The following is a 24442-nucleotide window of genomic DNA, read 5'->3' as shown; positions in this document are numbered from 1 at the left end:
GAAGAGAGTAATGAGAAGGATTAAGAGCCTAATGGCTCCTGCAAGGTCTCCAGCACCCTGGACAGTGCCTGGCACAGCTCACCTCTTTCTTTCACAAACACCATTTCATTTTTGGAATTATAGCACTATTATTACTATTTATAATAATGTCATTTCCATTATTATTGTTAAAATATTAATTTTAACTATATTGTTAGTATTGTTAAAATTTCTTTCTCAGGAGTTTTGGGTCTTTGATTTCCTTCTGCATTTTAATTTTTTCCTTTTTAAAAGGTTTTTTTATTTTTTAAATTTTTTTAAAGTTTAGTTTTAAGTAATTTCTACTCCCAAAGTGAGGCTCGAACTCACAACCCCAAAATTAAGAGTCACATGCTCTCTCAACTGAGCCAGCCAAGTGCCCTTGCTTTACTCATTAAACACACATTAATTGTACTCTATCCTCCCCTCAGGAACTAGTCTAAGCATGGGGAAAAAAGAGGTGTGTCAGTTATTGCTGTTGCCTTCACATAAGCTACCTTTTATGAATAAGATTTTTTTTCTTCTATTATTTTGTGGTTCAAGACCAACAGACCATTTGAACTGAAAAACTCTCTTTTCACAAACAGCCAAAAACATCATATTTCTCCCTTTCCCAATTCCTCCTCCCACACTTTCCAGTCTTGTATAATCTTGTTTTTGATCAAGATTGCCTTAATTAGCATATAACAAATTAAATCCTCCTTTCATTGTTAATAAAGAAATGAGAGAATATTAATGTTAAAATGATAATGAGAACTTTCTCCTCACATTTTATGAGTTTTATGTAGGCTTATGTCTACCAATGACACTTTAATAAAATAACAGCCTAATGCCAGCCAAAGAAGACAAATCAACCTGTCTAATTAAAATCTTACATCAGAAGTCACCTTCTATAATTTAATATTATAGGGTTATGCTGTTGTACAAGATATTAATTATACTCTTCTAGATCATGGAATTCTATTTTTTAATATATTTTTTAAACACTGAAACAAATGTATTGGCTTAGATAGCATTGATAATGTAACTGGAAGAGTTGGGAAGCTGGGAGCTAAGAATCTTGAATTCTAGTTTCTGTACTGGCACCATCCAACTGACTATGGATAGGTTCCTCTCCCTCTTTCCACAAATATAATTGTTCATTAAGCCCTATCAATTTTTGAATCTCTCTTCATTATGTTTTCTTTTCAGTCTCCCACTGTTATTGTTTTATTTCAAGCCCTCTGCCTTGACTGTAACAGTAGCATCCTAACTGATCCCTCCTCTCTGGTCCCTCCCCATTCAAATCCATCTTATATAAAACTGACCAAGTCATATCTGTATAATATAAATCCATTACATCCCTGTCAACACAAACAACAACAAAGAGATACCAAAAGTTCTCTATCGTCCAGGAGATGATGATTAAATTCCTTAGTTAGTCCCTTATCAGTCTGGTACCAACTACCTATGTCTAACCAAGGAGCCCGCCACACGATGCTGCAGTCACATTGAATTTTCCTCTCTCATCTCTAATAATCCTATTTTTGTTAATGTCTTACATTTTACATTTTCACAAGCAGATCTCTCGACTTGGAAGGTGCCTTCTCTTCTGTACCACCAGGAAAATTGCTTTATCTTTTAGATCCAATTAAAACACTATTTTCTTTGAAGTCTCCCTGTCTTTCTCAGATACAATTAGCAACCACTTCCTCTCTGTCAAACAGCACTTTGTATATAATTTTTTTATTATAGCCTTTCTTTAATCAGTCCCCTTGAAGGTAATAGCTAGGTACTTAGTATGAAATAAGTATCAACAAATGTTTATTAAATGAATAAATGGATGAATGACAACCTTGCAAAGCCTCGATTTCTTAGTCTATCAATTCAGAAGAACTATTATAAATGATTTCACATATCTTATCTGGTTCTAACATTTCATGTCTGTAGTAGTTAGACACATTAATTAATTTATTTTTTTAAATTTAAATCAGATGTAAAATAATCCCTGCTTTACAATGAACAGATCTGACTCTCTCAATGTCACAAGAATATCGCACAGTATAACAGAAAAGTATCTACATGTAAAAATACCTGGCAGTTTTTTTGTGAATTCTACGAGAATCTGTACATGACTAGTTGCCATTTCAGTTAAAATGAGAAAGTTTTCTTCTGCACTGAATTCTTCTTTTAACTAAATTTTAAGGGAAAAAAACCAAATGATTAATAAGTAGATAAAAGGATAAATCAGTACAAAATCATTAGACTAAAGAACCAGATTTGGATAATAAAATTTAAATTCCAGCTCATATCTTTTAAATCCTTGGAGAACAATTACTATAACCTAGATAGACATGAGACTTCTTATTCTTTAATGCTGCTAAAAGTTTAAATGTATAAACTAAATTCTCGGCTCTAATTATTTCAAAATAACAAATGCATATATGAATTCTACCACCCAGGTACTAAAAGCTCCAGAAAATATTAACTTTAAACCTATGTATTTTCAGATATTTGTACGTACAATTTTATTTGTTATTTCCTGAGGCATCTTCTGTTTGCTGTATGAATCCATAATATAATGCAGAAGATTCTGTTGATCTGGGGTGAGTTCAGTTTTCTCCTACACTGGCAAAAAAATACAAGGTGTTAGGGAAGATGGTTATTAGGCATTTTTTGTATATGTGCAAACTAATCTCAGAAATTATTGATAAAAGCCCTAAATACAGCAGGAACTATGCTCTCTGATATAATGTGTACCGTAATCGCTTAATCTGGGTCCTTGGGCAAGCCATATCACATTTCACTAAATGTGTCCCAAGTTGTTCATTTTTCTATCTGTAAAATAGGGATAACAAAATATCCATTTCATGAACTTCTTGGGAATATATCATAGTCTGGATATGAAAGTCTATCAAGCCCATTCATACAGAAGTCCAGTGAAAGTTCAAGATTTAGTCACTAAGGAAAAGTTCCCACATTTAAGAGCATTCATACAGAGCCGTCAAACTGTGGCCGTCAACCAAATCCACCTGGTTTTGTGACTCTCTTGGAACACAACCACACTCACTTGGTTATGTGTTTTCTGTGCTGCTTCTGCGCTAAAATGGCGGAGTTGAATAGTTGTCATGGAGACTTTGTGCCCAAAGCCTAAAATATGTGACCCTTTACAGAAGAAAGTGTTTGCCTAGCCCTGAAGTAGAGTCATCAGTCTGGACAATTCAGACCCTGAACATCACTCTCTCCCTTACTAGCACCATTTGAAGAGTGTAGATAATTGTGTCAACTCTTTGCTTCCTTACACCAAAGTGTGACTGATGAAGTACCATGGCAAGATAATACGAAATTATTTTTTTCTGAAATGAATGCAAAATACTATACTTAGAAAACTAAATGTGGATGAGGAGTTCCTGGTCAGTAGTATAATAAGTATTAAGAGGAGTGTGACTTAAACAATCATGGACTTTTGTTTTCTCAACTAACGGCAAATTCAAGTTCCTCCAAATACCCTATGGCTTATCACCATGCGTTTAACCAATCATCCAAAATGCTGTTCCTCAGTTTTGTCTCGAGTTGTTCAAAGGATTTCTTGCATAATTTGTGAGCTCGATGGGACAGGCTTTTCTCTATTGTTCCACATGTGTAGCCACCCAATGTCACCCATTGATAGGGACTAATCCAAAAACCTTTACTGAATACACTTCTTTCCCACCTTACGCTTCTTTTCCTAATGACAGAAAAGAAAATGGTCATCAAAACTCAACCTGAGGGGCGCCTGGGGGGCTCAGTCGGTTAAGCATCTGCCTTTGGCTCAGGTCATGATCCCAGGGTCCTGGGATCCAGCCCCACATCTGGCTCCCGGCTCTGCAGGGAGCCTGCTTCTCCCTCTCCCTCTGCCTGCCACTCCCCCTGCTTTTACTGTTTCTCTCTCTCTCTGTCAAATAAATGAAATCTTTAAAAAAAAAAAAAAGCGTAACCTGAAAAATCCATTTTCTACACTGAGCTGTTTCTACTGGCAACCTCTTGGTAGTAGGAGTGGAATGGAGCCAGGGAGACAGAGAGCATTCATTTTGCTTTATTTACTGCTATTATTTGAATTTCTACACAGGCATTACTTCCTCAATTAAAAAGAAGAAACCCACTTAATGCACAACTGGAATGAAGTTCTGTTTATGGCGGCTCTAATTTTAAAGCCTCCCAGCCAGGTGACTACATGCCTAGAAGTTCAGCTGCTATGGGCTTTAGCGGACCCATTGCATGTGATTACCCTGCATGACTTGGTTGTCGAGGTCACTTGTCTCAAATCCCGACCTTCGCTGTCTTCATGAATGGTCTGATCTGCGTGCTGCTTCACGTTTTTTCTTAGTCGTTTAGATTTACACTGAATTTCAGTTAACAAGCCTGGAAAAATAAAACACAGAGATTTCACCCCAGAGTCCGAATGGGCCTGTGGTCGTGAGGCAGCTGAGGTGTGGCTGGCTCCCATCTACACAATTTGGCACAGAGCTAATTCTAGCCCTTCTGAATTTTGAGGCTCGGCCTTGAACAAGAAATTTATCCCTCTGTGAGTCTCAGTTTCTCCATTTATAAAATAGGAAAAATATCTACCTCAAAGAATTTTGTATAGATTAAGTATAACTGGGTCTTTTTTTTTTTTAAATGTACTTTGTGTAAAGAATTTGCAATACCAAAGCATTGTACAAATGCAAGGTATTCAGTCAATAAAAAAGTGAATGACACTCTCCCCATTCCTGGTCTAGGGGACCCTGAAAGCTACTGTTTCACAACATAGTGTTAATATGATTTCTCATCCATGTTTACATAACTGTATCATAAAAAGTATATTCAATTTCACATTAAACACATAAGTAAACACATGCTGAGCAAAACAAATGTCAACCTCCTTTAGGGAAAATTCTAAATCTCCTTAATTTTCAGAACTGTATATATTATTGAGAACATAGAGATGAAAATAACTCAAAGGGACTTTGAAATTTCCTTTTGAAGAGTCATATAATATCATTCATTTACACTTAAACAAGCTATAAAAATAATGCAGAACAATCTTCCATATTCCCATTTAACATCCTTATTCTCTCAGTGTTAAAGAAACTAAGTTCCAGGAATTTCTTTGTCCAGGGAATTTATTTTATAAGATCACACGAAACCTCTGCTCTGTTCCCTGACAACTTTGCATTAACAGTAGTATAGACTCTTGTAGGTGGAATCATGGAAAATGTCCTCAGTGCTCCCATTGGAAGTAGTTCATATTTAAGTGATGAGCAACACGAAACCCCCGCCCCCATCAAAGTAACAGTTTCCATTGCAAGATTGGATTCCAGCAGTAGTCCCTACTGCAGTCTCTTGTTTCATATGCTAAGAGGAGATAGTGATCACCGACCATAAAACTTTCATCCACCCAGAGCTGGATTATTTACACTGACCTATTTTTCCCCCTCCTGCACACATTATTTCTCTGGGTCCATCCCAGTCGCCCGTACAGTGTGGGAACAATAGAATTGGAGTCACCTTCCAAAGGCTTTTATTCCATGTGGCATTCCCTCCCTGAATGTTATCATCCCCTTGGTGACATTTGTTTGTCATTTGTGTTTTGAGGAGGAATAGGACATATCTCAAAATCTGAGTGGTCTGTAGAATTTGCAGAATGAAAAATTAATATGTTATATACTAGCATGCATTCCAAATTGATGAAGATTGGGTTCCTCACAAAACCAGCAGTTAATACAGTGTCTCTTTATCAGATCAGAGGGCCAAATTATATTAAAACCCACAGTAGTTAATTTCCTGTGTAAACCTATACAAATTGGTTCAAAGCTGCACTAAGAGAAGAAGGACTTCTAATAAAATGACTTGGTTTAAAACTCTATTTAGACAATTCAGAGGCAGTTATACCTTATAAAACATTCTTAATCTTTCCCACAACTGTGAATTTTTATGCAAATTAAATAATAAGAAAGATATTAAATCAAATTTGGAGAAAATTTTTAGGCTGTTGTCATTCTTGGTAGCTTATTAAAATGTGTTATTTTCACTGTAGATTAATGCCACTCCACATATGATTCCTTGCAACAATGAACAACAAAAGCTACTTCTTTCAGGGGAATAAAATGCTCTTTTGCTGACACTTTGGACAATTGCAGTAGTTCATTACCCTTTTCAAGAACTTCGATGGCTTAGTAAATCCCTTTTTTAGTATGTGAAGTACCATTCTAATCAGACGAGTTACCTGCCATCTGCCTCCTTAAGAGATTTTTAGTGGAATTTAATTGCTTGATGTGAATACCTGTATACATACATTCAGCCAACATTCCCATCTCTCTGCATTTCCTTAGGCGACACTCTTGGCACTTTCTTCGCATGTACATGTCCATCACACAGTTGCCCCCATTTTTACACTTGTACACGGCATTTTTGGTAATGCTTCTCCTGAAGAAACCTGTGGAAGAAACACAGAAAGGAGTAAAAGGGCTAACAACTGCTACTCAGAAAAACACATTAGAATTAAGTGATGCCGGAGCATTGTCTCAAGAGCCCCTGGAGAGCACCCAGACCATCCTTGAGTGTACAGGTGACAAAGGTACTTTCAACCTCACTGCGTCATCCAGAAGGCTGTTCTGTTCAATTTCTCTGTCAAAGATAAAGACACGTTTGACTTATAGCCTCTCTTAAGAAAAACATTAACTTTTGCAGGGGGTGGTTAAAGATTTATTTGTTTGTTTGAGAGAAAGAGCAGTAGGAGGGACAGAAGGAGAAGGAGAGAGAATCTCAAGCAGACTCCCTGCTGAACTCAGAGCCTAGCTGGGGCTCGGTCTCAGGACCCTGAGATCATGACCTGAGCTGAAACCAAGAGTCCGTCACTTAACCCATTGCACCACCTAGGGGCCTCCTTACTTTGTTTTTTAAGATAGGTTACTTTCCTTATATCTTTATTGGGAGACAACTGCGTGCCAGGGAGCTGTCGGCAACGGAGGTACAGAGGCGGGTAAGTCGTCCCTGCCCTCTTAGTGTTTATAGCCTGGTTGAGGGCAAAGCCATGCAAACAACCGAACAAGTGGAATTAAGTGTTCCTGGGCTGGGCTAGGCTGAGCAGGGGAAGCAGGGAACCGGTCAGTTCTGGGTGAAGAGATCAGACTCGGAAGTAAGTGTTGAGCCAAGCCTTGCAAAACGAGTTGCTATTTACCAGGCGGACTGGGAGAGGTCACATTGAAGGTTTCAATTCAGTACTCGATATGCCCAGCCTAGTGTAATAATACAAATGTCAACCTTGATTTAAAAGCAAACACCTCCCCTGAGAGGGTGTAGCCACAGCAGAAGCCTGCTACAGTTAAGCCTCAGGCAGGAAGGAAACACAATGGCCTTTCTTTCTCTTTTTCCCCACTTGCCACTTCCACTCTTTCTCCTCCACCTGGCTAACTGTGATTTCTGACACTTCCAGAGTCAAGGTGAAGTGGTGAATAAGGAAAGGATTGTGGGAGGCAAGGGGAAGAAGTAACCGGAAAGTGCTAAGTTGCCTGTACTGTTAGAAGCTGGCTTGTGCCCAGCAAGTTTCTGAAATTGACTCTTTCTCTTTTGGGTTGGGTTCTTTAGAGAATGCCCATCACTGGGATTTGTTCCTTTGCAATTCCTTGATGGGGGCAGATACATCTCTATTCTAGCCCATGACTTGTACCCCCTTCTTTTGCATCCAGGAATTTGGCAATTCACCACCATCCTCTTTACTCTGAAGTCCCTCCATGTGGCCTTCTTGTCATGAGCTTAAGATAACCCTGTGCCTGCTTTCTCTGGTCCAGAAAATCGTGGGGAGGAGAAATCTCTCCCATTTTTCCATAAACAGCTACCATACCTCTTGCCCTCTCAGCTTCTCAGGTGCAAGTCCGATGCCAGTCTCCTGTGTCCCTCAGCTGTAGGGATACATATAAATCTCCTCAAGTGATCCTGAAGACCCTTTCATTGGGTTTGGGGCAGCAGGGCCTCCCTAGTGTATAGATTACACCTGGGATGGGGACACATTTTCCTAATCCTCACAAAATTACCATACTTTCAGTGGTAGTCCCCATGGAAGATACCTGCATCCCACACCCCTGCCCCTTTGCAATGGGGATATGGGATTTATAGCACACTGGTCACATGCTCCAAAATCTTTAAAGACTACTCTAGAATTTCCAACTCCTGACCGCTTCATGCCCTCAAAGTAGGTGAGGTTTTAACTATTTCTTAACTACCCACTGCAAGATGTGCTCACTTTGGATATAGCAACTAGTGTCTTCATGAATGTTGAAATTGAGACAGCAAGAGTCCCTTCCTATTTTAACAGCCTGTTGGAATAATAACCAACATTTATTAAATGCTCACTGGCTGTTGTTCTAACCAATTCACCTGCATTTAGTTGTTTAACCTTCATAACAATTTTAGGATGAAGATAGTATTATAGTCCCCGTATTATAGATGTGGAAGAGAGACACAGAGATTGAGCATCCTGGCCATGATCATATGGTTAATAAGTGGATTATGAGGATTCAAACTCAGCAATTTCATCACAGACCTGGAGATTTGCACATTTGTTATGACAGTTTTTCCAGAAGGCAATAAAAATTGTTCTAGTAAAATAAGTATAATATGAGAATGTCCCAAAAGCTAAAAATTGAGTGTCTTGAGGAAAAGGCATTATATGGCTAGGAATGGCCCTGATTAATTCTGAGTAGGGGAAATCAGAGAGAACTTCATAAAGGAAGTAGAATTTAGCCAGGCATTAGAGAATAAGTAGGGTTTTGAAACATGGACTGTGAGGGAGGAAGGACATTCCAGGAAGTGAGAAAGTTATGGAAATGCCAAGGAAGGGTAGATGATCTATTTTGGTGGGAGGGTAGAGTATAGGGAGAATTAGTGGAAGGTGGGTAAGGGCATGTGGTGGGACAGAATACGTTTAATGACCTTTAACATGAGGCAAAAGCTGTTGAGTTTTTACCATGCAGAGAGAAGTCGTTAGAGGGTTTTGGCAGAAGAGGGTGTGACCTAACCTGCATCTTGGGAAGAATCCTTGGTGCAAGGTGAAAAAAAGTGGAACAGCCAAGAGGTGATTTTTGCCTGAACTGGATGGTGAGAAGAGGGAGGAAGAAACAGGGGAACTCAGGACTTGGTAACTAACTCAACATAAAAACGGAGGCTGAAGAAAAAGTTAGAGAGAGCAAGGTTTAAAAAGTCATAGAGTTGCTTGTGAATCTGTCAGCTGGTATACCTTCAGTAGGAAAGATCTTACATTTTCCTAAATGTCAAATCCAACCACACAAAGTCTAAAAAAAGACTGTGCTTCAGATCAACACTGATACTGGGAATGCAAATACCAAAGCATGCATTTTGAAAGAGTCTCTAGGCAAGAAAAGGAAGGAAGGGAAGAAGGAAGGAAGGGAAGAAGGAAGGAAGGGAGGGAGGGAGGAGGGAAGAAAGAAAAAGGAAGAAAGAAAGGAAGGAAGGAAGGAAGGAAGGAAGGAAGGAAGGAAGGAAGGAAGTTAGTTTTTTTTCTTGTACGAAATCAATGAGCTCAGTGATGTTTCTTAGTCAACCTGAGTCAATCTTCACATGAATATTCAGCCCCTCCCACGAATGACTCCATTCAAAACCATCGTAGAGACTGATAGCTCAATAGTTAACAGAAATAAACCTCCTTATTCCAAGATGAATCAAAGGAACAGTGCTAGGACAATTCTGCTGGGTTTTTTTTTTCTTTTAAACTCTGGTACTAACTGAGAAAGAAATCATTATCATCTCAATAGCTGAATTAATTAGCTTTCACTCTGAGATGGCAACACAATATTATCATTATATCACTTAAATGTGGGTACGGATACTGTATCTAAACTTATGCAAATCTATCCATACACCTAGCTCGGCCTCTATCTTGTGCATATTCAACAATGCTCAGAAAAGTCATTTGAAAATGAATGGAAAGGAAATTCACTGAGCAACAGAGACTCCCCCGTAATGAAAGATGAGTAGACGAGGGCTGGCATTGCCATCTGAGGAAGGTGTAGCACTAGGGGAATTCCTGTGGTGGCAGGAGAATGCCTATAGGATAGGAAAATGGATCCTTCAAATATGCAGAATATTACACATCCTGTTTCTCTGCTTCTTTGTACAGATATAACTCACATATCTTACCCTACTCTCAATGCATATATACATACGTGTGTGTGCACACACATGCACATACAAGGATACATGCACGTGCACACATCAGACTCCAGTGACTGACAGTAACTACCCATTAATTTTAAATCAATAAAATATTGGTTGTTTAAAAATTTTCAGGGTCTTGGGATGCCTGTGTGGCTCAGTGGGTTAAGCATCAGACTCTTGATTTCTGCTCAGGTCATGATCTCAGGGTTCTCAGATCAAGCCCGGTGTCAGGCTCCGTGCTCAGCAGGGAGTCCACTTGAGATTTTCTCCCTCTTCCTCTGGCCCTCCCCTGCTTGCTCTCTCTCTCTCTCTCAAATAAATAAATAAATTAATCCTAAAAAAAAAAAAAAAAAACTTTCGGGGTCTCCATACTTTTTAAACAGCGACGAATGCACAGAGCTGAATAACTCTTTATAACCTCAATAGAGTCAGACTTTAGGTCTATCTCAACACATTGTCAAATAAAAAGGACTCCACCACCCACTTAAAAAGAACTTACTTTGTATCAGGCACTAAGTACTTTGCATATGGTGATTCATTTAATATTCATATCAATCCTATGAAGTAGATTCTATTATTATCTCCCTCTTACAGCTAAGGAGACTGAGTTACACAGAGATGAAACATTTTGCTCAAGGTCTCACAGATAATAAATGGTGGAGCTTTGATTTGAACCCTGATAGGCTCAGTTCCAAACTCTATGTTCTTTTTTATTTTTTTTAAGATTTTATTTTATTTATTTGACAGAGAGAGAGACAGCCAGCGAGAGAGGGAACACAGGCAGGGGGAGTGGGAGAGGAAGAAGCAGCCTCCCAGCAGAGGAGCCTGATGTGGGGCTCGATCCCAGAACGCCGGGATCACGCCCTGAGCCGAAGGAAGACGCTTAACGACTGCGCCACCCAGGCGCCCCCCAAACTCTATGCTCTTAATCAGTACATTAGGCTGTCCTTCTAGTAAGGAGCTTACATTGTTAAACATTGTCTGTAGACATTAATCTTTTCAGAACTTAATTACAGACTCCTGATCACCTGGCAGAAGCCGTTTCAGACTAATATTTTCGGAAAAGCAACCCTCAAACTTCTGAGATGAAGTTGATGGAAATTATTATTTTTTTAAACTTTCACTTTAATTAGAATTAGTTAACACAAGTGTTATATTAGTTTCAGGTGTACAATATAGTGAGTGATTCAACACTTCCATACAACACCTGGTGCTCATCTTAAGTCCACTCCCTAATCCCCATCCCCTATTTCACGCATCCCCCCAACCACTTTCCCTCTGGTGACCACCAGTTTGTTCCCTATGAGTCTATTTCTTGGTTTCTCTATTTATCTATCTCTCCCTCTCTCTCTTTTCCCTTTGATCATTTGTTTTGTTTCCTAAATTCCACATATGAGTGAAATCATATGGTATTTGTCTTTCTCTGACTTATTTTGCTTAGCATAATACTCTCTAGCTCCAGCCATGTCGTGCAAATGGCAAGATTTCATTCTTTTTATAGCTGAGTAATATTCCATTGTATATGTATACTGCATCTTCTTTATCCATTCATCTACCAATGGACATTTGGGCTGCTTCCATCTCTTGACTATTATAAATAATGCTACTATAAACATAGGGGTGCATGTATCCCTTTGAATTACCGTTTTAGTATTCTTTAGGTAAATACCCAGTAGTGCAATTACTGAATCACAGGGTAGTTCTATTTTCAACTTTTTGAGGAACCTCCATACTGTTTTCCACAGTGGCTGCACCAGTTTGCATTCCCACCAACAGCGCAAGAGGGTCCCATTTTCTCCACATTTCTCACCAACACCAGTTGTTACTTCTGATGAAAATTATTATTGACTATTTAGTGCCTGCTAATAATTTTGAGTTTTCCCCCTCTTTAACCTACTGGAGAGCCACAGACAGACAAAAAAAATTTCACCTGACTTTTCCAACCCTTTTACCAACTATAATCCCTATTGATTTTTTTTTCTTAAATACATTTTAAAAGAACTGACTTTGAACTATTTTGGGAAGTTGGCTAACATCCTTTCAAAGTAGACAAATCTACAAACAATTTAGTAGTCAAAGGGCATTCATCGAGCTTCTACACTCCCTTCTGTCAAAAAATACCACAAAATAAGAGAAAAGTTCATGGAAACAGCATAGTCTCTAAGAGTTAGAATACAAATCCTTCAGTGTATCAGAAATGTTGATGAAACTCTGGAAATTAGGAAACAGAGTAAACTTATGAAAAACATTGCCCAAAACAGGTGCAGAGAATGCAGGATTAGGAGCAATGGAGGAAACTCCAAGTTCAGATACAAGATGCTGACAGTCTACAAGTATTCATTCAGCGGAAGCACTGTGCTAAGCCAGGAGTTGGCTAACTACAACATGCAGGGCAAATTCTACCCTCTGCTGCTTATTTCTGCATGATCTGCAACCTAAGAGTGGTTTTTACATGTTTAGTGAGTGAAAAAAAGTCAATGGGTAATTATTTTGTGGTATGTAAAAGTTGTATGACATTCACATTTTAGTGTCCTTAAATAAAGTTTTATTGGAACACAGCCACACTCATTCATTTACATGCACGTCTGTTTTCACACTACAGTGGCAGTCAAATAGTTGTGACAGAGACCCTAATAGCTACAAAACCTAAAATATTAACTATCTGGCCCTTTACAAAAAGTTTGCCGTCCATCTAAGCCATGGAGAACAGTGTATTTGCATGTAGTCTTAAGCAATAAATATAAACCAGAGTGGAAAGGCAATGCCCAGCAGGAATGGGGAGTCCCCATGCCTAGAAGATAAGGACCAAAACATTCTATCCAACCACACATCTTGTCCTTCCTCCAGATCTAAAAGCAGGCTGCACAAACACAAAGAGCATCTCAGAGGGGTGAACAGGGAATCTTAGAGGCTACTTAACAAAACCATTCTCCTTTCTAAAGTCACTAGAGAATTGCGTTTGTGTGAGTTTGCCTGGGAGGCAACTCTCAGTCTATTCCTACTTTCACCTTAACTTATTAATACAAGGTTCAGGGTCAAAGTATAAGACATTGCAAGGTAAGTTCCCACAAAGGCAATTCTTTAATTATATATTCTAATGCTCATATGTATCACAATTAGAAATGAAGATACTTAGATGCCTCATTCTTTATTTTTAAAAGTGATATGACTAGTGGTTGTCATTTCTATGTGTGAAAGGGGCTGACAACCCTACTTAGTTATTAAAAAGATGGTCTATTTTGTACACACGTGAGTATTGTTCAATAATTTTTAGTTGTCTCCTGCTTTTGTAAAGTATGTTGGTAGAGAACACCAGGAGATCATTCTGTCAAACAACCAATGGGTTTGGATTCCCATCACCTAGATTTTGTTTGTTTTTCTCTTTGTTGGTGTGTTTTTTCCCTAAACACAGAACCAACTTTTAAAACACTCATTTTCCTTGCATATGCTTTAATGCTGTCTTTGGAAAGTCATCGACAGAAGGATACAAGGAAAGACAGCACAGAGAATAAAGTATATCTCAGGAGTCCTGACGATTTGACAACAATTCTACTCCACTCTTTCATAGCTGTGAGACCTGGACAATTTTCTGCGTGTTGGTATCTTTATTTGCAAAAGGGAGATGATAATACCATCTACTGGAGCCATTGTAAGGATAAATGAAATAAACAGTCTATGGCAGGAATTGCTCTGCCCATAACAGAGAGTCATTACCTTCCCCAATTGTTTGAGTCCATGAATGTGTATTTTTTCAATAACTTTAGCAATGCTAATATGAAAGGATAATTTATTGAGTGATTCATGTATGCTTTGTTCTTTTTCCTACTGGTTTTTTTTTGGAGGGTTATCCTTTTCTTCCCACCCCACCCCCCTTTATTTTTTTTGCTTTTCTTTCCCATCCCAAGAGGGTAGCCATTTTTCTATATTCACTTGATAAAACAAAAGCTAAAGTTGTCCATCTCTAAAAAGCGATAATTCTCACATAGGGCTTTGTTTTCAACCGCTCATCGAAAGGGTTATACTGGGTCATCTCAAAGATGATGGAGGTGGACGTCAATGCTTTTAGACTGGGAAAATGAGGGGAGGGGTAAAGATGCTCTGTGTGAGCTTGATTTTGCACATCTTTAAGAGCCATTCAGACTCCCAGGTGGGCAAACTCCCAGGAACTGGAGGCTTAGGCAAACTAGAGGGTTTTTAGTCACTACTTTCATATTTACATATTGCTTATATATTTAGTTTAAACATTTTTTCTTGTTTAAATGTAATTTTTACTGTCTTAGGTTTGTCTTGCCTCGTTGCTATATATTTCTTTGAAATTTCAGTTTTTACCCACTGGAAATCATCCTTTTACCATTTAATTTTTCTGTATGTTCTTTTTAATACCATTTCATTGCTTCTATATTTTTTAATCTTTTTTTTTTTTTTTTGGTCTTACTGTTTTCCCTTTTTGTCTATTTTAGGTCAGTTATATAAACTGTTTCCCTGCTTTGCTTTAAAATGGTGACTAAGAGAGCTGGAATTTTGTCTGTTTTGTTCACCACTGCATCTCCTAGGCTTAGAATAGTGCCTGGCATATGGCTGGTACCTAATAATAGTTGCTGGATAAAGAACTGAATTAATGAACTCAAACTCTCAGGAGCTGGAGGCTTACTTAATTAATAGGAAGAGAGAGAGTTTTGAAGACTGCGTAGGATCAAAGTTTGGGAGGCTGGATGAACAGAAGAATAACAACAATAAAATAATAAGAATTCACCAACAAAGCAGCAATAATAATGCTTATTGAGCATTCAAGTGTGCCAGGCATAGAGCTAGATGTTTCAAAAACAATGTCTCATTTTTTTCTTCACAACTATTCAATGATAATAGGAATAATAATGGACATTTTTTGACGGTTCACCATACGCAAGTACTGTGTTAATTGCTTTACACACATTATCTTGTTTAATCCTCCCACTAAACCCTAGGTACCTACCTCAAAGGGTGGTCCTGAAGATTAAATGAGTTATTATGGGTAAAGTCCCAGATAAAGCCTACACATAATAATCGTTAGATATATCTTATCTATCAGCAGCATCACCATCATTCCTCCTCATCTTTATTACTATCGTCATGTTATAGGAGAAAAGTCTGAAGCCCAGGCATATTCAGTAACTTGAAACATCTGGGAAGAGAATCAGCGGTGGGGGAAGGGGGTGTTGAAATCTGGGTTGTCTGTCATCAGAATCTGATTCCTCTTGTGATTTTTATAACACTTATTACAAGAGGCTTCCAATGCAGTGAAATAGTTTAAGCCTTACCCCCTTGCATCCCACTGTAAGATAATTTGACCGATAGAATTCAGTAGGATCATTATCAGATATTATAAAATCAGACCTCAAAATCAAATAGGATTTGAGGAAGTTTCTGTGGGAGTCAGGGCACCTCAGCCCTGACCCATAAACAAAGGGCCCATTGGAAACATTCTGCATGTACTCTACAAACCAGAATAGTTTCAACAACTATGGAGTCTTTTCTAAGACTTCAGAACTAAGTCAGAATATGTTCAAAAGGACAAGAGGTCACCCATTTACTCATAAAATGCCTTTTAAGAATTCTACCATTCTCTTGTTGATAGGTGAAGGCTCTCCCAGCCTGGAGATGGATGTGACTGACATTGACCTGTTTGGAAATGTGGCCATTTGAAATTTCCAGTCAGATGCAGATCAGTTTTGTTAGTTGAAGCTTGAAGTTTGAATCAAAATTCATCCACACTTGAACACATTTTCATATGCCCCGCTGAAAAGCGAGAGAAAAGAAAGCTCTTGGTGTAATCTGGTGCCGAGCAAACGGCAGTCGCTGTCAGTGCGTTATGCTTGTGTTCTTACAATTATTACTTTTAAAAATGTATTGAAATTTCTCTGATTGATGCCATAAATGTCGACAATAAAACATTCATTAAAATTAAAATATTTCTAACAGAAACAGATATGAGACCAATGAAATCAGGATGTCTAACCATGATCTTTGTTTTGTTTTTAAGTTTTAAAAATTTTTCGTGTGTGTGTGTGTGTCTGTGTGTCTGTGTGTCTGTATGTCTGTGTGTAAGTATCACAGGTCTGACAGACCCACAGTGAGATCCTAAAGCAAGAGAGCTGCCAGGACCTTTACATATAAAATTAAGTTAATTCTACAAAGACCCTGTGAAATAGATATTACCTTTTTTTGTAGTGTGGGGGCTCAGAGAAGCAAAATAATACTTAAACTAAGAATTGGCTGGCTGGATACCCATGGCACCTATTTCTACTCTAGTGTATGTTCTCTATTGTAAAGGCAGGAGAATTGGACACAATCTTTCCCAGACTCCCTTGCAGCTAACATTGTGGATATGATTTAGGCTCTGCAAGACAATAACCTTGTGAGACTGTTGTTTCTGCCGGCAAGCAGGGCTCTGGAATTGTGCTGTGGCAGCATCTTGGTTTCCAGGTGCTAGCTTCAAGGGCATCGAAAGGCAAGACACAGGGCATCCCTCATGTGTCTATTAGATTTAGCTGGCAGCCATTGCTTTAGAGCCAGTAATTATGGTGGAGGCAACTTTCCCATGCCTAGGTGGCAGCTAAGGTGGCGTCCTTCTGGAGCCAACAGCTCTGTGTTAGCTTCCTGTTTCCCCATCTTCTTGACTGTAGCAGCTCCCTGGAAGCCCACCTCTGGGGTGTGACCCCGAGCATCTTCTTGGAGACTCAGCATCAAACCTGCTCCTCCGCCCTTCCAACTTCTCTTGTATTAATTCCTAACTGCTTGAAATTTTGGTTTCTGTTTTATTTCACTGAACTCTGCCCAGTATATTAAGTGACATGCTTACTCAGCCAAGAATGACAGTCTAGATTCAATGCATGCCTGTGAAACCCCAAAGTCCGCACACTTCCTTTGACGGAAAGCTACAGAGTTAAGATTCATTTTGAATCTGGTAAGCACAGATATCCAAGGGGTGTGGATGGGGGACCAAGTTGGCTAAGCTGTTAGGCCTGCCTGGCATTGGGTACCGGTTCTTTCCCTTGTACTCTACCCTGTGCTCTGAACCTTCTCCCTATTCACTAAGCTAGGGTAATTTTCATTTGTTTCCTCAAGAGAACATATACAAAGCACAAAGGAGCTGATTATTGGCTTTTTAGTCACCAAAGCCTAAGCCTCAAGATCCCAGACACTAAATTTCCCCAAGTTGGGGGAGATAGACAAATAAAGAGAAAGTGAAAAGAGCCAAGACGTGTTAAGTGCATGAGAAGGCGCTGAGCTCTGTCCTTCCCTCCTTCATGCCCAGACTGCACCCTGGGACACATGGATTGAAAGATGATAGAATCTTCACATCATTCGGGAATCCCAGGACAGAAGAGTTCTTGTGTCCTTTCCTGGAGACACCTGGAGAGACACCTGGGGTTGCCTGCCCTCAGGGCGGCATAAGAGCAGATGAAACGGTCTCTCTGGGCAGCCAGGCAGGCCAGCACCACACTGGAGAAACATCAGGAACCCACCCACCTGAGCCGCGGGACAGCAGGCAGGCCAGACAGGAAGGAGAAGTGCGCTCAAGGCCCCAGAAGAAGCCTCAGAGACCCTTCCCACTGGCCACTGAAGACCAGAGAGAATAATGCCCAGCAGATGCTGCACTGTGTTAACAGAGCTCCACCCGCAGCGCCCAACCCCTGCGTGACACTGCATACCCGTGAAATTGAGACAAAACCCCAGAGAAAGGTGGAGTGTTTTTTGGGGGGGCAGGGGTGAGCCGAATAATCCTGAATTGAATGAAATAGAGTTTCCATGAATTCAGTCCAGCTACACAATCCAGTCCAGCTACACAAAATGAGTTTACGTGTCTCATACCCATGCCCTGAGTGTTGTACTCTCTCGCTACCCAGCTTCCAGTTAATTCTCACACTCACCCTCCAGACTCATTGGTCTAGGACACGGTCAGCAAACTACAGCTAGGCCTATGGGCCATATTCAGCCGACTGCCTGTTTTTGTTGTTGTTGTTGTTTTGTTTTGTTTTTTTAATTTCCTTGCCTATTTTTGTAGGTTAAATAAAGCCACGGCTCTGCCCCTTCTTGATGTGGGTGTGTTTGCAGAGTTGAGTAATCACAACAGAAACCGGTACGGTGCAAAGCCTGAAATATTTACTCCTCACAGAAAAAAACACTGCCAACCCCTGATGTGGAACACAGGCTCTTGCTGGCTCCATCTCAACTTCTCCCTGCACTCTGGTCCTTTTGCTTCCACCATGGGGGCAAAGTCTCAAGTCAGAATCAATGAAAAAGCTCCTCCTTTCTCTGCTCTTAAAAATTATATTTATACCCACATCCAGCTTTTCCTTCCTGAATTACCCCCAAGGATGGTTCTCTCTTGAGCACTTTTCTGTTCCCTTGTGTCTGATGATCCTGCACTTTCCTAAGCCCCTCCCATCTCTGGCTTCCTTCTATATCCTTTANAGTTAATGCTTTTGGGGGTTGTCCTAGACACACTGGTTTCACTCCAGTCACCCCAGATGTCCCAGATTCTTTTCAGGAGGACCAGGTTTCACCAAATGTTCACCTGTAAGGAGGTGAGCGGGACCAGATTACTGACTTCAGGGATTTATTCCCTTGGCCCAGACAATACCAATACTTTGTCCATTGGTTTGGTCAATATTAGCCTGGAGCAAATAGCTCAAAGAGTAGAATGATCACTCAGTAGGCAAGGATTAAAAGACAGGGTAGTCTGGTGGTTAACCCCTGAGGCTCTGGAGTTAGACTATAAGCTGTAGATTTGAAGCTCTACCCCTAATTAGCTTGAGTAAGTTCATTAACCTCCTGTGTTGCACTTTTTTCATCTGTAAAATGGGAATGAAGTATTAGAACTAATAAGTTTACTACTGAGGTATAATAAATACATCACATAATAAAGTCTTATTCTCCTCGATCTCAGTTTTAAAAGAGATGAGTTCAACAGTTCCTCCTTCTTTTAAAAAACAACAGGGGTGCCTGGATGGTGCCGGATTCTTAATTTTGACTCAGGTCATGATCTCAGGGTTGTGGGATCAAGAACCACGTCAGGCTCTGTGCTGGGCGTGGAGCTTGCTTGGGGTTCTATCTCTCTCTCCCTCTCTAACTCTCTCTTTACCCTTCCCCCCGATCGCTTTCTCTCTCCCCAAAACAAACAAAAAACCCATAATCCATAAATTTTTTTTAACCATATGTGAGGTTGTAAATAGGCAACGGTTTACTTCTATATAAGCGAAATACACTAAAAGGGTTTTCCTAGAGATTTATAGCAGGTAGGAGTGGAGGAAGAGAAAATGAGAAGTTATCTGGGAAAAGGGAAGAATCCAGTCTGAGGGATGTCAACAACCAATACGGTAAAACCTCAAGGAGAAAATGGCCAACCAGAGATGCTTACCTTTGCACCCCTCACAGGTCAGCGCATTGTAATGGTACCCAGATGCTCTGTCTCCACAGACAACACACAGTTCATCCCCTTTTATTCTCCCTGCTGACGCACCCGTTCGGGCCTTTTTCGTTACAGGAATGTCTGCTACCTCAATCTGTCCCTGGTAGAGAGTCTCCGCTGGCATTCGCCTGAGTTCATACACTCCAGGAGAATACCACTCCTCAGGCTGCTGGGGGTAGAAGCCCAGGTTGGAGTAATAGGATGACGAGGAAATCTGTGGTTGAACTTGCGGAAAAGGAACATTGCTGTATTGTGGGTATGGTTCCACTTCTAGATTCTGTCCCAAAGGTCCTGCTGCTTGCTCTGTTAGGACACCTGAACAAGAGTAACAAAACTGGAATTAATGTCTAAGAAAAGATCAAAATCTAACGATATAAGAAATGACAACTTTTTTACAGCCAAAAAAACAAAAAACAAAAAACAAAACCCTTTAAAAAGAATTTAATGGTGAATTACAAGCTCAGAAAACTATCTGCAACATAAAGGACAGACCAAAGACTCATACTGTGGATAGGTAAAGAGTGCTTGCAAACCAATAAGAAAAATTACAACCTCATGGGAAAAAAAAGATAAAGGATATGAATGGGCAGTTTTTAGAAATACAAACGCAAAGTGTTTTATAAACATACAAAAATGCACTCACCTTTATCAACAATTAAATTTAAATTTAAACTGCAACATAAAATATGACCATGTTCATCCTCAAATGAGTAAAGGTTAAAAATGCTAGATAGAACACCCTTGGAAAAGCAAACGTTCTCAGAGGACAATTTTTCAATATCTTTCAGCATTTGAAACTCAAATACTCTTTTAACCCAGCAATTAGATTGCAAGGAAATTTATTTTAGAGACAGGCATGTATCTGTGTGAAAGGCTTCTGTAAAGATGTCCATGTGTAGGAACATCTGTAAAAACTATAAATCAGGAACAATTTAACTATCCATCAATAGGAGTCTGGTTAAATAAATTACATTATGTCCACACACTGAAATACTATGTAGATATGAAACAATGATTCACATCTCTATGTACTGGTAAAGAAAGGTTTCTATTATATGATGCTATTTGAAAATATTAAATTATAGAATAATGTATATATGGGGTATTTAAGGGTATTTAAAGAACGGTGTGTGTGTGTACACGCACGTGTGCAAGGCAAATTTCTGCATGATACAAAAGAAACTGGATGATGGTGACTGGAAAGTGAGATTGTTGCATTGTTTTCTGGGGTGGGAGGTTGCACAGCTTTTATGCTGTTTGTAACCTTGCCATGTAGATTAGTATTTTAATCATGATAAGACAAAGAAGGAGCTTTAAAAAAAAAAAGAATGCAGTGCCTGGAATTATGAGTGTGGTTCAAATCCCAGTCCTATTACTTATTTTCTGTGTGTCTTGGCAATTTATTTAATGTCTTTAGGTATCAAATTTCTCTTCATGAAACAGGGAATAATAGCTACCTCATTAGGTTAATGTAAGAATTAAACAAGATAATGCTCACCAAGCACTTTCTAAATGTTTGGCATGCAAGGAGTGCCTGATCAATTATAGTTGCTATTAAAATAGTAGTAATAATTAGTATTCTTACTGCCATTATTACAAAATGAGCCTTTTATCTATAAAACCTCTAGGTATTAGAAAGCTATCAGGTTGTGAAAATGCTTCTATTTCCTAGAGGTACAAACAAAGACTCTTTAGAAAATAAAAATATTTAGGGGCTCCTGGGTGACACAGTCGTTAAGCGTCTGCCTTCGGCTTAGGGCATGATCCCAGAGTCCTGGGATCAAGCAAGCCCCGCATCAGGCTCCCTGCTCCACTAGGAAGCCTGCTTCTTCCTCTCCCACTCCCCTTGCTTGTGTTCCCTCTCTCGCTGGCTGTCTCTCTGTCAAATAAATAAATCTTTAAAATAAAAAAAAGAAAAGAAAAATATTTAAACTATGTAAAACACTAAAAAATTTAATAAACATAAAGAAGACCTAGGAGAGTATACAAATGTGTCTGATTCTTCAAAGCATAGTCAGGCAATGCTCGACTGAAATTCCAGCTCCACCTCCAATGAACAGTGGGACTTTGGGCAAATTACTGGAACTACGGATGAACCCCAGTTTTGGTGGCAGCAAGCCTGGGGTGAAAATATCTATATCAAGCGTTCTGCTGAGGACTGAATGCAATAATACATATTCACAGTTTCTCATCTGAAACCTTGGGGTCACATGTGTTTTAGAATTCAGAACTGATAGTTTGTGTTTTAGAGCAGAATACAGTGTTATTTCTTCCCGCGAGGTCTGGGACAGAACTCAGAATCAAACACGGCAGCCTTTTCCATGGTGAAATGTATAAATATTCATACGACACGGAATAAATAAAGGCCATAAATATCCTCACATCCATTCAGGTCAGGTTTTGCCACCAGAGACGTTTGCGTCAAACTTTGGATAAAATGTTTAGTGTGTAGAGCTTTCGGAATTTCGACCTGTCCGTTAGGGACTGTGGATTTACACATCTGTCCATTTGCAGTGCCCCCAAAATGGTTGTGGTTGTCATTGTTGCTACCACTGCTGTCAGAAAACTTTTAGAGACTCCATCCTAGTGCCAGGTACTTGGGTATTTTCAACTCTTTCTCACAAAATCTTCGGAGGTGGCTAACATTCATTTCCTCATTTACAAAGGAGTAGCCTGAGGCACAGAGAAGTGAGGCAACTTTACTCCTACATAGCTAAGTAGCTGAGATTTGAACTTCGACAGTTGGACTTCAAAGCTATGTGCTGAATCACTCCTCTCTGGGATCATTTCAGATGCGTGATGCTTTAAAGCATGAGAGTAAGTGCTTTTCTCTTCCTCCCTCTGTTCTTTAGTCGGGGAGTCCCTTCCATGCCTCTGCTTGCAAGTAAGCTGCTACCAGGTGTGTGAGGCTCCACACGATCCTACCTTTTCTCTTCCAGCTCTTTCTCACGTTTTGACTTCTCTAATCCTCAAATGTGCGTTGTTGCCTCCAGACTCAGCTGCGCTGCTTCCTGAGCCTGGAACCTTAGCCATTCGCTCACAGAGCTTCATCTCACTATTCTCCCCTTACCTATCTCTAAGTTTCCTTTGAAGTATTGTTTCTCTTGGGAAGTCTTCCCTGATTCTAGGTCCCTGGGCATCCTGAATCTCGTTACATGGTCCCTACCTATCCTCCCTGGGCTGCCCTTTGCTCGTCCGTAAAGAAAAGACTTCCTGCTAGATGACTTACAATTCTTCTTCATATCTAAAATCTCCAGAAATATATGACCAATAGACTGCAGGCATGAGAATTCAGGGCTCTTGCACAATGGCAAAGTGGAATACATGCTCAACAAAAGTTTGTTGAAAAGAATGCTTTCTGCATTGATCCAGAAAAAGATTGTTGAAGCACCAAGTATGCACTATCTGGGCAGAAATTAACTTCCTGTCTTTTATGTCTGACTTCTCCATGTAAAACCAGCATCGAGTCAGTATATCTGACAGACATAGTTTTTGCAATGGTGCTTTGTCTTATTTCCACAAAAGGGAAGAATATGAAAAAATATGATTACAGCAAAAAGAAGAGATAAAATATAAGCAAAAGCCTGATCTATTTCATAACCACGTATGACTAAAATTTGTGGAGTGAATAGGTTTAAAAAGAATTGAAAAGCATTAAAAACATTAGTTTCACTTACACTTATTGCTGGATTTTATTCCCCAACTGATCTTACCCCATCAATTACCTGTTCCCACCCCCGGCCCCGGATTCTCTCTGCCTCCACATCCAGCAAGGTGAAGCAACTTCCTTGAGGTCAATTAGTGACAAAATCTGGATTTTACAAAATCCAGGGAAATGTGTAATTTTTTTCTCCTCACGTGACAATTCCCAGATCTCAAAGCATTGTTTCAATAACATTGGCATTCTTGTAATCAACAGACACAATGTAGTCCCAACTGAAGTCAGATCATGGTACCAATATCATATCGATCTTTGGAATCATTTCAAGCAAAATGGAAAGCTTCCGCAAAGACACTGATAGTATTCCATGAGAACAAGAAAACATGGTAAGAATATGAGAACAGCACATAGTATTATTAAAGAAGGCTTCTATCCTCAAAGCACACCCTCCTGTAGTACCTCAGTGTCCCCACCAAATCTCCAGAGCATGCAGGCAACTCGTAATAAAAAACCCAGCCTGGTCAGCATCACCCAAAATAGTGGGATCAGAACAACTTCCATCATGAACTATGAGACTTTGAACGACTGCCTAACATTTTTCTGTTTTAATTTCTTCTGTAAAATGGGACTTTTCAGCCTTGCTATCTCCTAAGGTAGTTCTGAATATAAAATAAAGTAGTTGAGAAAAGGTTTTGATAAGTTGGATGCCATAAAAAGACATGTTTGTTTCCTAAAGAACCTAGCAAAATCCTGATTTTAATAGTTAAATGATAGTTAATTAGTGATTATGAACACTTAGTCTGTTTTGATCACATGAGTTATAGGATACTTCTTTCATTTATAAATATATACTGAACACTTGCTATTTTCCAGACAGTGTGCTAGGCTCTGAGGATACAGTAGTGAACAAGACAGATGGACTACAGATACAAAAGGCCCCAGTCATTCTCTATACACGTAAGCATGCGTTTTGGGGGGGTGGACAGGGGGAGAGATATCAAGAGCTGGGACAAAGACAAGCAAACAAATACCGAGCCCAATGCAGGGCTCACTCTCACAACCCAGATATCATGACCTGAGCCAAAATCAAGAGTTGGACAATTAACCAGTGAGCCACCCAGGCACCCCTAGGAAGAGCT

The 24442-nt window shown here is 39.6% G+C and overlaps 1 protein-coding gene across 4 annotated transcripts in view; it reads right to left on the bottom strand.

The window, feature by feature from the left end:
* The window catches only part of NR1H4 (nuclear receptor subfamily 1 group H member 4), a 49542-nt gene that overhangs the window by 13241 nt on the left and 11859 nt on the right, over positions 1-24442 (bottom strand). For 2 of the 4 annotated variants that reach the window (XM_008705715.1, XM_008705718.1), the window contains exons 2-6: positions 19592-19957; positions 6302-6454; positions 4265-4398; positions 2522-2620; positions 2092-2191 (exon numbers count right to left, since the gene is read on the bottom strand). In XM_008705715.1, coding sequence (XP_008703937.1) covers positions 2092-2191; positions 2522-2620; positions 4265-4398; positions 6302-6454; positions 19592-19957 — 852 coding nt within the window. The remainder of the gene's footprint in view (positions 1-2091; positions 2192-2521; positions 2621-4264; positions 4399-6301; positions 6455-19591; positions 19958-24442) is intronic. The other 2 variants (XM_008705717.1, XM_008705719.1) reach the window with 1 other exon arrangement.

This window comes from Ursus maritimus, unplaced genomic scaffold (genome assembly GCF_017311325.1).
Source record: "Ursus maritimus isolate PB19 unplaced genomic scaffold, ASM1731132v1 scaffold_21, whole genome shotgun sequence".
NCBI lineage: Eukaryota > Metazoa > Chordata > Mammalia > Carnivora > Ursidae > Ursus > Ursus maritimus.
Note: the sequence above shows the minus strand (reverse complement) of the source record. Positions and strands in the feature narration are given on the sequence as shown.